At 32.8% G+C, this 18,104-nt stretch overlaps 2 protein-coding genes across 3 annotated transcripts in view; one reads left to right on the top strand and one right to left on the bottom strand.

Annotated features, from left to right (window-relative positions):
* The window catches only part of LOC139822989 (uncharacterized), a 60,918-nt gene that overhangs the window by 27,219 nt on the left and 15,595 nt on the right, over window positions 1-18,104 (top strand). The gene's annotated exons all lie outside the window — the stretch shown is intronic.
* LOC139814865 (uncharacterized) lies at window positions 1,108-9,952 on the bottom strand. Its single transcript, XM_071781400.1, has 8 exons — window positions 9,695-9,952; window positions 8,963-9,355; window positions 8,446-8,843; window positions 4,777-4,810; window positions 4,592-4,723; window positions 3,258-3,494; window positions 1,495-1,637; window positions 1,108-1,333 (listed from the first exon to the last, which is right to left on the bottom strand). The coding sequence occupies exons 1-8, from the start codon at window positions 9,950-9,952 to the stop codon at window positions 1,246-1,248; spliced, it is 1,683 nt and encodes a 560-aa protein (XP_071637501.1). The 3' UTR covers window positions 1,108-1,245.

Raw genomic sequence — 18,104 nt, 5'->3', positions numbered from 1 at the left:
ATATATACTCCCTCAATTAAACTTGTGACATCCGCTATCTTTCACACACACGCGCGCGCGCGCGCGCGAAATTACACTTTACATAATCATTCGATATTAATAAAATTATTATGCAAGGTACGCAACAAGATTAAAAATTTTTGATTAATAAGTTTTAAATGTTAAAATTGTTTCCTTCGCGATTACTTTTTTGACTGACGTGTCTTTTGATATCTAGTCATTTTATTTAGCATGAGGAGACAGAGAAATATTCATGCACTGGACTTACCAACAATACTCTTGCTGAAAGCAATGATCGCTTTAGATTGGTATCTACGACTTTCATCCTTCTCTCTAAGTAATTAATGGCAATCGAATGTTTACGTGTGTGCATACTGTGCATCGAGACATGACCATTACTAACCAGAAGACGTTACAAATGTATGCGGAAGCTAGAAAGTCCCTGCCGAGATTTCACGAGATGCAGTACGATAATTAAATCATTAAATGCATATCGACATCATATCTAATTATAAGTGAATGCAACAAAAGATTGCATTGCTGTGTTCAATTCAGATTACCAGATATACCAGATGTTTTATAATTTTTCTGGTAAAATTATATTATATTAATCATTTCGCATTCCACACCGTAAATACGTATTAGCTTTAGCGTTTCAGTTTTATTTGCATTTTTCGATAGTTTTTATTTGCTAGATCCTATCGCGTCATATTGACTCTTTTCATTGGATTATTTTATTTTATATAGCGTACATATCAAAATTAGAGATACATACAATCAGAAAGAGGTGTGATTTTGTGTGAAAAGGAGAAAAGACATTAATTCCACGTGTCAATTTCTCTCACTCACTCACGACGTACTTCCCTTAGGATACCCCATATGTACTCTCTCCATGCCTTTCACTCAATACTCTTAATACTCGCCTTTATTTCTCGATAAATGTAATTGACTGAATGCTATCTCCATTGACAGGGATGTAAATTTATGAGCTAAACGATGGAAAATTGAGGATTAAATTTAGGAAATTTATCGTGCTATGTGGAGAAATAATGACTTGCACTCTGTTGATTGGAAATAAAAAATTAATATTTGTATATTAACTGTTTTTCTTTTTATTACTAATCTTGACAAGAGACACGCGAGCAATATTATAAATAAAGCTTATTTAAGAGTGTAAATGTGTGTGTGTGTTTGTGTGTAGTCGTAAATCAAATTTATCAGCTATACACAGCTAATTACATACATTTAAAGTACGACGATCTTCAATCTTTTTCGAATCGCGTCCTTTGTCTCCTTCGGTACATATGGATTCTTTAATGGATCTGCGTTTACCCTGCGAACGTAAGTAACTAGTAGATTGCCAAGCACAAGGATTTAAGCCGAAGAATATTATATACATTTGATGAGTTAACAAGTCATTAAAAAATTGTTACAAAATGTTTTCACATATTCTGTGACGGCATCTCTGTTGAGATTATCCGAAAGAAACTTTACCTATAAAGGGATGGTGCATTGGCGCAATTAACATTGTACCACCAGTCGCATGCAAATTCGTGTTGATTAAAGAGCGTTCCATTGGTGCATAAAAAGCTGGCACCCTGATGTCCCTCACGCCCGTCGTGGCAAACGTGATATGCCTGTAACAATATTAATATATTATCATATATTACATATACATATATATGCACAAACACTAAAACAATTAAACGACATATATCACATAAAGATTAGTCTTATGCGGAATCTATTTAATTATAACAAGTATTTTGAGAAATGGAAATTTGTACATTAATAATGAAGAAAGGATGAAGAAAGTCGCGCAACTGGTGCAAAAGCTGGTCGAATAAGGCTAATATGATGCTTTTCTGTTACATAAACATCGTAATTAAGGAATTAATGCGAAACATGTTGTGCAAGTTTACTGAAAATAATAGGAGTGACGTGAAACGGTAGGATAGAAGTCAGGTTTAAGGAAATACAAAGGAAGCGAATGACATTCTTGAAAAGGAAAGTTTAGCGCGCGTTCTGGAAATCAAGTTGCGATGCATGACGGAGCATTTGAGTCACGTAACGTCATTTATGTCAGTGCGTTTTATTGTTCGTGAAAGAATCAGCAATATCTTGTATTGTTGCATGTTATTTTCACGACAATCATCGCCATAAACCACTCAGGTTGACTTCGCGAATGCGAATGTCAGAGAGAATGTAATTCGAGAGAAGAGATAGCTTTTTCGAAATTATATGAAGATTGTCGAAGAGAGCGAGAATTGCAAAGTTATAACATTCGGCGTATCTCGACACACCGCGAGAGAGGCTGAGTCAAGCTCAATTACGATAACAATTTGCCAAGACTGTTCTCTTGCAGAGTTTGTCTTTCGTCTTTCACTAAGGCGAGATCAGTTCTTATTCCCGCGTTGCCTTGAGGTTTTAATAATGCCAGCCCGTTCTCTTACATAATAAATCCGCTCTACTTTGACCGCGCGCGGCTCGAGCGCGCATGAGCGCAGCATGCGCGCTCGAAATCACTGTGCACTGGAATGATTTTACCTTGTTCTCTGAGCAGCTCCGCTCGCATCGGTCTTGTACGACAGAACGCGACACGCGACAGAAAGCGTAATACCGCGCGTGGAGAGAAAACATCAATTTACAAATATGTATATTATTATATAGCTTGACGTCGCGTCACGTCGCGCGTCGGCGTCAATGCCATCGATGCGGTTACCTCTAACGTTTATACAATTTTGTTAAATTATTCATTTCGTTTCGAATATCATCATCACATTTCGAAAAATGCCAGGCACATCCACGTCTACCAATTTTATACAAATAAAATGCAAATATATATATAGAGATAATGTATTTTTTTTTGCTCAAAATTAATCGTACATGGAACAACGCGTTACCTTTATGCTTTTCTGCTTTCGCCGTTAATTATCCTTGATACTCGTAATACGTTTTTAATTTTTTCATACTTTTGCGTCATTCGTTCCTTCGGCGGCGTTTCTGAAGTTACGAGTATGCTTGAGTTATGTACATTATATGCTTTTAACATCCGGGGGGTATTTCAGCTTATAATCAACTTAATTCAAGTCATTACGTGTCTATATCATTTTTTTAAATTGTTGTCATCCATTACCGAAAACTTTTCGTATTAAGATATAATTATATAAAGTAATTCTGATTACTTTCATAAAAACGATATTAGCAACAGCATTAGTAAGCGAAATATTAAAAGTAAATTAAATATGATCAAGTACCTGACAACCGGTTTCCACGTTTGCGTACATTCCTGGTACGATCGGAACGTGTGCGCAGGAAAAGCTGGTAGGCGGCACTGTGTGATATATGGGATAATCTATTCCGGGGATTCCAGGAATCTTGCTCAAATCCTGATCTTTCTTCGATTCTTCTTTCACGACAATGGGTTGCCGAAAACCCACTACCGGTTGGAAATTTTGATATTCGTCGTAATAATCGTTCACTACTATTCGTCCCTGCAATGAAAATTTACAGCGATCTATTACCGATATCGTTGGAAAAATTAAACGAAGCGTTAAATAACAAATTTGTCTGTTAGATAGATAGATAGACAGATAGATTGTTAGAAATAATTATAGAGATACATATTTAATCAACGTTAATAAAATATGGACTCTTTAAATGAAGTAATGGGTGATCAGGCGTTTTTGGAATTTTAATGTAAGAAGTAATCTCTTTCCGCTATCGGATCATAACTCGCTTTCACAGTTTAGAAAAAGTTTGGAGTCCAACAGAGTGTAACGAACCTTCGCGAAATGTTGCCTTGATCTATTCAAAGCCAAGGACGTTTCTTTATATCATCTCTCCATGCTGTTATTATATTACAAAGTAAATCAATTTGATGCCTTACTCTAATTCCAAGAGATCAATGGGGGCTCATGTATCAATGTATTTCAATATAAATACGATAAATAGCACAATACAGCACATCTGACTGTAAGTGTACGTCATATACATATATATGACAAGCAATTGAAATCTTGTAGTAATAATGACATATATGTGTTATGTTATGTACAAAATTTACTAGTGTTACTACGAGATTTCAATTGGTTAAAAAATCAAATCACGTATATTTCAGAAAAAAATATCGATATATTCACTGTTTGATAATTTATTTTCGTAAATTTAGAAAAAGAGAGAGAAGCAGTTCGTTGTCAGTATGTTAGTGACAGATCTAACAATAAGAAAAAACACTCATAGTGAATACAGTTCTTATCTAATAATTATTAATAGTAGTTATTAATACTTATTAATAATTACTAATAAAATTCTCCATAAAATGCGTATCTGAAATAATATAATACAATTCTTAGGAATCTAGTTACGATCCTCTGTATTATATGTATGTCACAACTGTTTTAAACTAAAATGCAAGGAAAATACATAATTCAAGTAAAAGACTAACTATATTTTAGGGACAGTTTGTCCGTGAAATATAGTTTAGAATATGTGTATAAAGTTTTAGGCATGTTATATACGTATAAATATATAAAAACAAGTACTTTTTCAGAATGTAGAATTATTTTTGCCAAATAAAACCGAGATTTACCTGTACAATAGTCGAATGGGGCGCTGCCATAGCGGCGACCAGAAATACGACAAGGATACTACGACTTCCCGACATGACCGCACTGAGTTTGAATATGAACGAAACTGGACCAGTTTCCGCTGTGAGGCCGTGCTAGGTATACGAGACATTATGTCACATAGAGAAAGAGAAAGTCTAAATCGTACGTAAGCAAGAGGTTGAGCCCCTTCCATTATCACCCTAAGAGATAAACGCGTCATTGTCGGTTAATTGCACATCATGAAACAGAAATTTGGTCAAACTATAGGCTGTCGACATCGTGGAATTGTGTCGAGATTGGTGTAACTTGGTGCACAACACAGAATAAGATATAAAGAAGTTTCGTCTTGCGATTCTTCTTTTCGGAACAACACAAGATGTTGACGACAAAAAGGACACAAGAAAAGAAAGAAAATAAATAATTCTATATTTTGGACCAATTAAAATCTTGATATTTTTATTCCAAAATTACGTATTCCAATAACTTCGATTTTTTAAGGGACTTTTTCTTCATTTTTTTCGAAAATAATTTTTTTTTTAAATAAGAGACTACCGATGGCTATCAATAAATTTGATAAATTTATAGACAGCAATTTTGAAATTTCGATCTATAGGTAAAGAGGAAATTCGAATATTTTCTATTTTTTAATTGTATTTTTACTTATTTTTATTATTGAATTACTTTTTTTTAATGGAATATTATAAATTGGGGAACTTTAACGGATAGCATGCAACAATTAAATCATATAGTTAATGAAATGTATATTATCTGTAAAAATAGCAATCAGATTTATTTGAAAATAAAATAAATAAATAAAAATTAAAATTAAAAATAAACATAAAATAAATGAAAAATATATCTAAAAATTATGCCATATTATGTAACAACGTTTATACTATTTATTTATTTTTATTTTTTTTGTCTTGTATTTTTTAAAATTATTTTATGTGATTTGACATTATTTGATTGAGAGAATATTTTTACATTCATATTTCTATTGATATCAGGTATAGCGCAATGAATTTTTTGTGTTTTCGGTATAGGGTATAGGTTTAGCACTTGACTTGAAAAATGAAGAATTACTGAAGCACTGGGAATTTTATTTTTCAAATTTTTAGCCCGGGGACCTCTATTTGAATTTTGAAAAATGTTTTATGAGTAGAATGTATTTACTTTTTTAATACCAGCACGGGGATTCTCTAACTCCTTAACGACAGTTTCGGTATTGTTGCGTAGGTATTATATATGGTAAAAAAGCTGTGGTCAATCACTATAATTTGTATTTTTTAACGAAGGAAAATTGTACTCAGAGCTTCAAAGAACAATAATAAAGAAGAACAAGAGAAAGTTGGAGAATGTTTTATTTTATGTTTTGTACACACATTACTAATTTTTACCATCCGTCCGCAAAGAATTTGCGCGCTGTAAGTAGTTCGTTTTCATGACTCTTCTCTTTTTGCAAATTATAACTTTCTGCCTCGTTGCAATTCTAATAATTAGTAATGTAACTCTAACAATTATGTTCCTAATTACAATGAATATCATTAAAAATGACGCTAATGTTGTCTAATAAATAACGTAAATTAAGATCTAAAATATATTTATGTTTTTTTAAATTTGCATTATATGTATAATAAAGATTTATGCTTACATTTTTACAGTACCTAGTTATTGTCTTAGTTTATTCACGTCATAATAATTTTTAAAGTTTATCTTTTATTTTCGTAATCTTATAGTCTTATATCTTATATCGCACGCAAAGAAAGGAAGAAATCTATCTCATCGACTACCTTGCGCAGTCGCTATAGTCACCGAAGATTATCGCCCTCTACAGATACGTATATATAAACAGTCAGAGAGATATCGTCAGATATCATTAAAATATTAAATCACCAGTCAGATATCGTTGACCCTTTTACAAATAAACATATAAAATTATCAATACGCAATTTCCCCATTTTGAAAATATTCACATATTCCGAAATAATTGCGATTTCCATAGACTTTTAAATCAATTTCAAACTTAATTTTAACAAAAGTTTTAGAACAGCAATCAATAATTTATTGTAGAAATAATTAAAAATGAGAACAATTATAAAATTTTAGAAATGTATTTCTGACACAACTAGACACACACATACACACACATGCACAAACACGTGCGAGCGCATGAAAATTGACTATTGTGTCATAGGAAATCTAATTGTGTCATATATATGTAATATTTTGATAGACTAGCTGTCATACACAATATACAATAACTTACTTTATACATCTAATCATGAAGAAATACACTTTTAAACTAAGAAAAGAGGTAGATGATTTAAACTATATTTCTAATAAATAAAACAATTTCAAGAATAACAAATTTATGTACTTACAAAAGCCTAGATAATAAAAGTATTCTAGAATTGGTATATCCAATATACTAATTAAATATATAAACATATATATAAGCTTGCATAAAAGTTTCTTTCTTTCTCGTTAATCTAAATTTGCTGATTTGGATGCCAGATTATGGATAAACGCAAAATAACTCGGAATAAATAATGTGTTAAGCATTCTCTTGTTATTTTTATGAACTTTATACAAGAATAATTCAATATTTATTTTAAATTTATATATTAATTCTTGCACTGTACGGTATAGAACCACTCGCATCGGTTGTTTGTCTCGCAAAACGCAGTTCCCGGTGGACACAGTGAGGATGTTTTCGACCAATCTGAGCAATTGTGAAATACCTGCAATAATAATAAATATCAAACGAAAAAGATATATATGCAATATGCATAGATAGCTGTTATATTGCAATCTAATGAAGTAAGGTCGCTTCCGGCAAGGACACTCGCGTATTTTTTAAATTTATCAATTTTATCATTCTTTGTGCTGCGGCTGGCAACTTTATTATTCTAAGTTAAAATTATCATATATTTATTATCAATTTGTATTTATAAACTATTTCTTAGTGTATTTATCTGTTTCACAACATTATCTGCAATTACTGAATTGTAATCTTACAATCGCAAGGATAGATAAAATGAAATTAATAATTATATTTGCTCTCTTATAATTGCTACAACTTGCTTATGAGAAAAGCTTATCACATCAAACAATTGACAAGTTGTAATCGTTTAATCTGTTTATGTGATTACGCAGAATTTTCCTTGTCTATACATATATGCAATTCGTACGGTAGCATTCGGTCGTTCAAAGTACTTTAAAGTTTTCATATCGTGCGAGAAAATCGACACAAATGCAACAACGCGAAGGAAGAATCGCAAAATGTTGCAACGTATGCCGCAATTCTGTCAGCCGCCGTTTCGTTAAAGAATTAGTAACTATAACATATATAATAGACGACGTTGATCTAGATTACCCTACACCGAACGTAGAAATCCTGATGAATCGTACACTTTGCCCATCGCGGCCATCGCTCGAAAGTTTTGAAATTACTCGTTGGGTTGGAAACAACATCGTGACGCGATACGATTAATAATACGTTATTGCTCCATGACATCGTAGATCAAATATCTTGTAAGATAAGATCCAGTGATTTATTCGTGCGAAACGTGATGCTCCAATAAAATTTACGAGAAAGATCAAGTACATACTACAATTACATATTAACATAGCAAAAAGACGTATCGACTCAATTATAAATATATTAAAGGGATGCGAAATTCAAAGATATTGTTTCTCTCTCTTTTTTCTTCACGTTTCGTTTTTAAATAATGCAAAAGTACACTCATTTTTAATCCCATCGTGAATATATCCATCACAAATCATAGTTTCACTCTAATTTGAGTCACGAAAGATTTTGTCTATTTATACATACATATATATATTTCTAATTTGGTTGAGCGTGATAATTTCCAGATTGTAGCTTTTCATTTGTTTCCGTTTTACTTTCACAGGAATAGTGATATAATTAATATTCAAAGATAGGACAGAGGAAACTGTTTTTACTTGGCATTTGGTTTCGACGTCTGCGAACACTCCCTTTTTTCCACGGCAAGAAAAATTGGTTTCCGGTATATTTGTGAGACTTGTATAAGCAGAATCTTGAGATTCTTTGGCGGCATTCGATTTGATTTTCTGATGAAGCGTGGACGATAGTTTCGATTCCTGATACTTTCGACCCTGGCGATGCTGTTGATTTCTGTCACTACTTTTCACGTGCCTCAAGGATCGTCCATGGAACTCATTGAGAAATCCTTCGTAATCCGTAATGATCTAGCAAACGATATATAACTGAGTTAGTTTAACAACACGTAACTATTGCTCACACTGGATAAAATTGCACAAATTTCACAAATTCCACATAATAAGGAAATATAATCGTAAGACATTACCTGATGTGAATCGAAGAGTGCTAGATTGTTAACAAAGTAACCGTCAAACGGTTCGTACACGGTGTCCCACTCATATCCCGTCTTCCAGCTTGATAAATCAAACAGGTTTCTGTCAGCCGGAAATACGAAAGGCGCTACAATGGGCTTGTAAACACCTGGTTCGACGGGTGGTGCGATCGGCACAAACTGTCCATAATTCGAGTAGCTCTGTGCCTTCGGATAGCTTCGAAGTTTGACGTTTTCAAAATTGTTTGGTGTTTTGTGATTCGTGTGCATAAATGGTCTTCGTATAATGTAAGTAGTGTCGACGGTTTTCGGGTAATTATAGTGAGGTCGACCTTCCGGCGGTACGTATCGACCGTCCGATGTTAGATAGACCTTGATTATAGATGAAAGTCAATGAATCATTAGATATAAAGTATGCTGAATGAAACAATAATATAAAATAATTAGGAGAGTAATCTAACACTGTTCAATAAAAAATAAAGAAAAAAAATACTTTTTTCGAGAGAATGCTCAAGAACGAGAATAATTGTTTCTTATATAATAGTTTTTTGATGGGCACTGAATACGATTCCGTTTGTCAAATTGCTCCAAAAAACTACGGGAAACAATTATTCTCGTTTTTGTGCATTTTTTTGTTGAACTTTTTGTAATACTTTCCCCAAATATCCCCGAATAACGTTATAAACGTTATTCCGTCTATGATATAGCTCATGCACAAAAACATGCCTTTATTATCTCCGGCATTCTTTGATTGGGATGAGGATGCTTGTGGATGTGCCGAGCATCCAAGACGACGCCGTCCGGCACGGTAATACCCTCCTTGTTTAACCGATTCAACGCCAGCCGATCTGTTCTAAAAGCTTCCTCTGGAATCTTGCCACCCAACGCTGGTAGCACTTGCTCTCGAAAAATCTGCCGCTTTTGCTGCAATGGCAATCTTTCGCGATTAAGCGCAGTAGGGAAGACCGGGGCTAGTTGGTACATGGGGCAGGTAGGTACACGGCAATTATTGCAAAAGCGACAAAAGATAATATTGCATAAAAAATATAGTATTTCCGCAAAAACATTGCGATAATATTTCAATTTATAGTTATTTTAGGCTGAGTAGCGTATTTTCACAAACAGAAAATATTTTTAATTTTGTATAGCCAAAAATAAAATAAATCAGTGATGTATTAAATGTTACAATTATAAATCTGGTCATCATATCATAATTCTAATTGTCTTTAAAATCTTTACTTTAAACGTAATAACTTCCAGTTATGTTAATGTCTTAAAAAATTTCTTTGATTAAACAATAATCAAAATATCTAAATATGGCAGGTCGGGACAGGTTGTTACTGCTGTTCTACTTATAATTTCGACCAACTCCGTCGATGTAACACATAATTTCGGCATAACACAGCGACAGATATTTTAATATTATGAAGATTTCACCGTTAACGTCTCTTATTTCGTATCAGAACGAGTCAATATAGAACATCAGTTAAATTACATTTATATTATAATTTTGCACTCAACAATGTAAGTGTAATATGACACATATTGTTACATGTTGTTATTTCTCTTTATTAAATATATTATACTTTGAAAATCACAACTTAATCCAGTACTGTAACAACTTACCCGTATATGGGGCTGGTTGTTACAAATGTCGTCGCCTTATAATTAATTATTATTGGTGCAACAAAATAATTAATTATACTATTTAGTTAAAAAAATAATTTTTGTGTTGTATAAGCATGCGCCTATTGAAAAATTCTTTTGCGGCTTGTATTCCATTTATTAGTTATGTGTAAAAAAATCTTTAAATAAAAGTGTACCAACTAGCCCCGGTCTCCGGGGCAATCATTGATTTATTGTTCATTTCAATGCAATCGATTTTGTTGCTGCCTCTTGCGCACCTTGGAAAATGTCAATTATATCTTATTTAAATTCAGAATATCATCAATTACTTAATAAAGTAATACACATTGAGCGCGTTTGTACGTACGGCTAGCACACGCGTGTTCTTTCAGATATAAACGTTGCTGTCGTTAATAATCTCTCCCCGCTAAACTTTCACCGATTATACGCAGTTACGTCTTCGAGTCATCATCCTTCAACAAGTGCCTGATACAAGATCTAACAATCTGTGACTAATACGATATATCGTACATTTTTTGTCCGTCGCATCGTGCGCGTTGAGGGAGGGATTGTGAAAAAGATCGCTTACGCTTACAATTCTCGATTACTTAACCTTTTCTGCATTAACATGCCCTGACAAGATCGCGGTTGCCAATAACAATCGACACCAATATCCTTGCCTGCTTATTTTCATAGTGATTTCTCTTATACTAGTTTCATCTGCCGTCCGCAGTTATATCATCGAGCGCATCTTTTCAACAGATTCTCGCTTTGATCTGAAACATAAAGAGTACTTTGTAAAAGATGTGTGTGTGTGTGTGTTCAAATCCGTTCAAAACGTTCAAATCTGAGTAGTTTTAACCGGTTCCGAGATAACGCACTTTTTTGGTCTAATTTGCCTTTATTAATTAAGTTTTTATCTCGGAACCGGTTAAAACTACTCGGATTTGAACGTTTTTTTTTAAATGTAGGCAATTAAAAACACTACAATGTTTATAGGTTAAAAATTGACGCTTTAATTTATTAAATAATGATTAAATAAAAATTTATTAAATAAACAATTAGCGTCAATTTTTAACCCATAAACATTGTAGTGTTTTTAATTACCTACATTAAAAAAAAAACGTTCAAATCCGAGTAGTTTTAACCGGTTTCGAGATAACGCACTTTTTTAGTCTAATTTGCCTCTATTATTCTTGTTTCAAACTATTTCTCTTAACTAATGACTCCATCATTCACCAATCACGTGTATACTTTTGTCTGAAAACTGACGCGCGCTATAAAAAAGACATCTCATACCTATATGTAGAGAAAGGTGTTGTACACATATAGTATATGTGCGAAAAAGCCTTTGAGATTATCGTTTCGCGGCACGGGATTGCCGCGCGTGCATACTTTAGCGAGTATCTGTAGCTGTATGTATGTACATACATATTTGGCGCTTCTCTCCCAACCGGGTGAAAATACACGCAACTCGTGTGCACCGCGTAATGCGGATACGCGCGATTGGCATGCAGGAGGCTAGGTCAGCTAGATTAATGGATAAACTCTCGCAGCAATGCTCGTGCGAAAACTTCGTGTTTTCGTACTTTTACATCATTATCGAAAAAAAATGTAAGCTGCGCTTCGATTATTCAATTACGAATAATAAATGCCCGCACATTTTACGAGATATATGTAAATTGCGTGAGATAATATATGTTTGCGTAAACCTGTTTGCAACTGTATTGTGTTACACTTACAGCTCGATTCCCACACTCGTAACATGTTCTCAGGTTTACGTAAATTTAATGAACCATATCCAAGAACCTTTTCCCCTCATGAGAATTTAGCCTTTTATTTTTGTTGTTTTATCAAAACATACATTGCATTATTTAGACATAGGATTGCCTCGATCGGTGATCACTGATAATATAGATTCATCTTAAGCTCAAAAGAATCAGTACTCAACTTTACTCGAGCAAAAATAAAATTAAAATATAAAAAATATTTTACATTTACGTTAGTCAATCTAATTTTTAATAACAAATTCAAGTTTGAAATGCCAAGTTTAAAAATTGGCACTATAAAACAGCCTAACCAACCATCTATGATGTCAACATATAGAACGAGGGATTCAAACGTTCTATTTAGAAATCAGCGTATCCGCCACCTACATACCAATAGCACGATCGCTCACCGCTATCCTTTAGCCTTGTTCTAATTACGTCTCTGAGATATAAGTTGCCGCAATCTTCTTCATCTCGACTCGCTGCTACGTAACGAAGAGTGAGTGTACATACATGGGATATACGGGAAAGAGATTAATACGCTGGAAACATTCTCTATTAATTTTACACTATTTTACTTTAAAAAGTCTTCGGCAAATATTCAGCAAATTTAGATATACTTAAATTTTATTATACCATCTATGATGTGTGTGTGTGTGTGCAAAATTAATATATATCATAATTCTATATCATAATTCTTCCGGTTTCCATATATAGCTATTATTGTTAATAACAAAATAAAATATGTTCATTAATTTTTGATCTGACAAAAGCATTACAGTTCATAAGACGTCAAAATTAAACTCTTAACTGAACGAAAAGGAATCAGTTTGGAAACAGAAACAGAAGTATTGCTAGTATAGTAATAAATATCGAAATCGTATCGTATCGTTCAAATATAACGTTTAAAAATATAATAATATCGAACTGCGCAAAAATAACAGTTACTTATTAACTGTCGCAAAATACTGTGTAGATATAATCGATGGTCATAGTGGCAATTACAATGAAAGGAAATGAAAGGATCCACTTTCTATACGAGATGACTTCAGACTAATTTTCGAATGGCGAACAAACGACCTCGCTATTGAGAATGTTCTTATACGGACAGATTTAATTTTGATGCGGTTTAATCTGTCATGGTCGAGTGGGCTTGTTCGGAATCGAGTTTACCTTTCTTCTTGCTACACTGCAATATGTCATGATACTTTTACTCGTACAGCGCATCTTTCTTAGTCCGTCTCTTTGAAAAACGGCGGCGCTGTCGAATATTCCACTTTACATACAATCAATGATTATTTTACGATTTTTTCAAATAAAGCTATAAAACTTTATTTGATACATTATAAAATCATCTTTTGTGGACTTTTTAAATTTCGAGTTAAGCTTGAACAGCACCTTTTAGCTGAAATTTCGCTTCTTGCGCAATGTACAATTATTTAACATGTTTTGATGTCCTTCTTTATTACCGTGGTCTCAAGTAAAAGCAAGCTCAAATATCCTTTCACACGAGCGTAATTCCATCGGGTGATCATCAATTCGCGCTCGTGTTAGATCATCCATCCGGATGTCCGTATTGCTTAGATTCTCCGCGAACTTTCGCTTTCTCGCGATCGAGATTTTACGCGAACCTAAAGTTGCCACTATAGAGCACATCTGTAGATAGATGCGCCACGTAATCAAAGAAAGTCGAAGAATCATGCAGGATGTTACGTTACTCTTCATGCTTTGCAATAGATTTCAAGTACCTACTTTACATCTCCCGATGACACGCGGGCAACCATTCGCGCAACCAGCAACCAATAGCTAGCAGAAACTATATATATGTTATATGTACTACGTTCTAAAATACATAATTGTGAAATTAAAATCACGCTAATATAATTTTGATGAATCTCGGTCAATTTTTTCGCTTTTTTTTTTACATACGAGTTTACAACACTTTCGAGCTTCTCTTTCGAAATTCCTCTCTGAATTAGTCCTACGCTACAATTGAATGCCTACCTTCCGAGTCATCATCGAACAGTATAATATGTAACTCGACATTGCTAACAACAAAAATCGCTTTTGCATTCGACACAGTAAGACATTCAGGATATTTTAAGCCTTTTCATTATTGCAATAGAGTTCCAAGTTATAGGTGTAAAATTTATATAATTTATACACCTTCAATGCGCTATTATTGCGAGCGTTCGATCGAATCATATAATTTTATATTATAGTTTTACGCATGTTATAGTTTTTGGGCTAAAATATAATAATATCGAACTACGCAAAAATAACAGTTACTTATTAACTGTCGCAAAATACTGTGTAGATATAATCGATGGTCATAGTGGCAATTACAAATTTTAGCCCAAAGTGTGAGTCACATTAAACAAGGATTACCCTTAACCTTTACTATATCATTGCTGTAACGTATGTATGTGTACATACCACGAGATCGCGGAAATTGCGCTTCTCGATCGATAGCTTGAAATATGAGAAAGAATTACAACTTAATAATTTTGATAGCTATTTGATTCGTAGAAATCAATCTCATGCAATCTCAAAATTGAAAACAGAAAGATAATATTAGAACACGTAAGTAAAGAAAACAAATTGATTTACGAGCCCATTTTCTACATCATTATTGAAATAAAATATTTTATTTTATAAAATAATATAAGTGGAAATAATATTAATATATTTTATAATTAAAATGTATCACGAGCATGAAACATATATATTCGTCGAACGGCGCTCATAAGCGAACGTTTCCTACGTTTCCGCATTCATCTTCCCTTGCTCATAATTGTGACATTTTGTTATAATTGATATAATGACGGTGCATGACAATAACAATGAATTGAGTTAACTCACAAGCATAAACGTAATTAAAAGCAATCGCTCGATTACCGCAACTATTAGGCTATGAGCACATATTCGTGATTGAATCTGCTTTACGCGTGGAAAAAAAAATAGTTGAGAAAAGTTGTTTTAATTTCTAATTACTACAGTCTCTAATTGAGCACCGACTGGAGTCTCGGGACCGCGATAATGAAATGTTAACTCGTGGCAAACAATAAATAAAATTGCCGAGGGAAATGATCGAGTACATTAATCATGCAAACGACTTATATTAGTTCGGCTTTCGTACCAATAAATTCAATTCTATCTCATTTTGAGAGAAATTACGTTGAGAGAATTGTATCTGCGAAAGCTTTTTATTATATTTATTTGCCACTAATATTTGTCTATTTTTTTACCAAGAATTTACGTTAAACAGTTATTTTGACCTCGCACACAAATGCACTGCACCTTTTATAACATTTTATAACTCGTTTGGTACGCCACAGCTTCTCGAAAACTTATGTGTTATCAAAGAATGTTATTTATATTGTTATGAAATTTTACATTCTTGTGTAAAGTTATGAATCTTAATAGAGAAGAGAAAAGTGTCGATTCTCATTGAGAAAAAAGTAGAGAAGAAAAGGAAGAAGAAAAAGAACAAAAAGAGACGTTACGAGAAAAAATAGAATAAGAAAATTTTTATTTTTTATGTTAATGATCGAAAGCTCCAAAAACTTTGACGTGAGAGAAATTGCACGAAAAAGATATTTTCTGTTGGCATAAGAGAAGAGAAGAAAGTTTCTCTAACATTTCTCTACAACATAAGATCACAAAGGGATGACTTTAAAGGAAGATTAATGATAAATTTGTCGGCGTAGTAATGTCCTTGCGAAAGCAATTACATAATTTTACTATATAAAACAACCGATGAGATAATGATTTTGATCCAATTTCATCTAATTTATAATTCTATATAATATAGAAACAACATATATATTTTTAACTAATAATCTTTCAATAATCCTGTACTTAAAATAATTTAATTGCGCACGAGATTATATAGGCATATGTATATATGATACAAAAGTAATGTACATTAATTAATTTCAATATTTATATTACATCTCTTATAAACTTGTCGAAAAAAGTATTTGTTATAAACGACGAAAAGACAATGATAGACATAGAATAATGAATAATGCATACCTTGGAAGTTTATGATAAGTTTTCTCCCAACTTTTTACATTTAAATAAAACACATACTCTTCAAAGATTCGCACCTTGTACACCTTGTCTGTGAACAAGGTTACTAAAGAATATTTTGAAGAGAATTAAATTTCTTTTGCTGTTCTGACTAAAAAGTATATCTTTAAAATGCACACCGCAAGACAATCGGTATATTAAACTACGTAAAGACCGGGTCAGAGGAAGTTGAAGGATGGTGAAGATGATACTGAGCCTGTTGGTAAGAGTTCGCCTCGTGATATACTCGGGGAGGTTGAAGCGCACACGTGAATTGTGTTTCAAGCACTTTCACTAGACGATCGGGATAGTCGACTTTCTGTCTCTTTTCCTTTCTTACTATTACTTCTTATTATTACTATTATTGTCCTTTCCGATTGAGATATGCGTCATATGCGATTAATTGAGATTAAGATGATCCAAGCCGCGACAATCGTTAGATCATCTCGTTATCATGTTTTTGTTGCAAAATCCAGCGGCATAATATTTAAGATATTGTAAAGTTTTTATCAATTATTTATCAACAACAACAACTGATAATGGTAAAATTATAAGCCTTCATTAATAATAAACATAAATAATAAACATAATAATTTGCCCGTCTGTTCCTCCTTAAACGTATATACGTAATGCGTATATGATATAATGCGCGAATAATACATAACGCATTGTATCGTATGTAGGTATAGCGTGTAATACAATAGTTTATTTTATAATATGATCCATATCAGTATAAATAAACAAATTACGCGCATGGATAGTACAATGTCACATAAAATTTTGATTTATAATTACACAACACAATGCACCAAGTTCAAATATATATGTAGATCAGGAAAGGAAATAGAGAAAGGAAGAGGTACGAGTAAGATCTTTTTTCCATAGATGTAACGATTTCATCTTCTGTCTTACAAAGATGTAGTATATTGTCGTTTTAGATAAAAGAAAAATGCACGTCCGTGTTGCTCTGTATAAACACTATATGTACATTGTTTATTGCATTTAGCATTAAGTATATATTAAGTCGCTTATTAATGTCATTTCGTTTCATTTTCTTAAATGTTAAAATTGGTAAAACTCCTGTTTAGGGGATGAGGCACCTCCAATGATGTTGTCCTTCACATATATTCTTCAAAGGGTTTTAGTTGTCGCTCATTGTTTATTAAAAAGTTATTAACAAAATAAATTTACTGAATAGAATGTAATTTTCTGCATACAAATTTTTTCAAAATTTTATATTTGTTATTAAAGCCCGTGCCAGCCATTTTTTTGGAGCGCCGCGAAAAAACGGTGCTTACGATTGCAGCCGTTGTAGTTATCTGAAACAAAAAAGCAAAAGAATTCTTAATCTACTTGAGTGTGGCTATCGTCTGAACTAGAATCATGAAAAAATTAAAATATTGAAAATTTAAAAAATTATAGCGATTATAATTATTTTCGTTTTTTTTAGCAGACGTTTTTTAGCTATAATTTTTTAAATTTTCAATTACCAAAACTAAAAACTAGGGTTTTACAGCAGTTTATGTAGGAACATGCACATGTCTCCATCTCGTCATAAATAAATACTAGCACAAATCGATCACTGTAAGAGGACTATAATTTCCGACTGTAGGTAAAATAATGTATAATATCGGCTGAAATTAATAATTTGCAATTTGCATGTTAAT

Source organism: Temnothorax longispinosus, chromosome 1 (genome assembly GCF_030848805.1).
Source record: "Temnothorax longispinosus isolate EJ_2023e chromosome 1, Tlon_JGU_v1, whole genome shotgun sequence".
NCBI classification, from domain to species: Eukaryota; Metazoa; Arthropoda; class Insecta; order Hymenoptera; family Formicidae; genus Temnothorax; species Temnothorax longispinosus.
Note: the sequence above shows the minus strand (reverse complement) of the source record. Positions and strands in the feature narration are given on the sequence as shown.

Excerpts from the sequence above, each read along its gene's own strand:
- LOC139814865 (XM_071781400.1), bottom strand. The coding sequence starts at position 9,952 with ATGTACCAACTAGCCCCGGTCTTCCCTACTGCGCTTAATCGCGAAAGA. Across the intron at positions 8,844-8,962 it reads CACTCTTCGATTCACATCAG|ATCATTACGGATTACGAAGG; the intron begins GTAATGTCTTAC and ends ATCGTTTGCTAG. Across the intron at positions 1,334-1,494 it reads AATGCACCATCCCTTTATAG|GGTAAACGCAGATCCATTAA; the intron begins GTAAAGTTTCTT and ends TTACGTTCGCAG.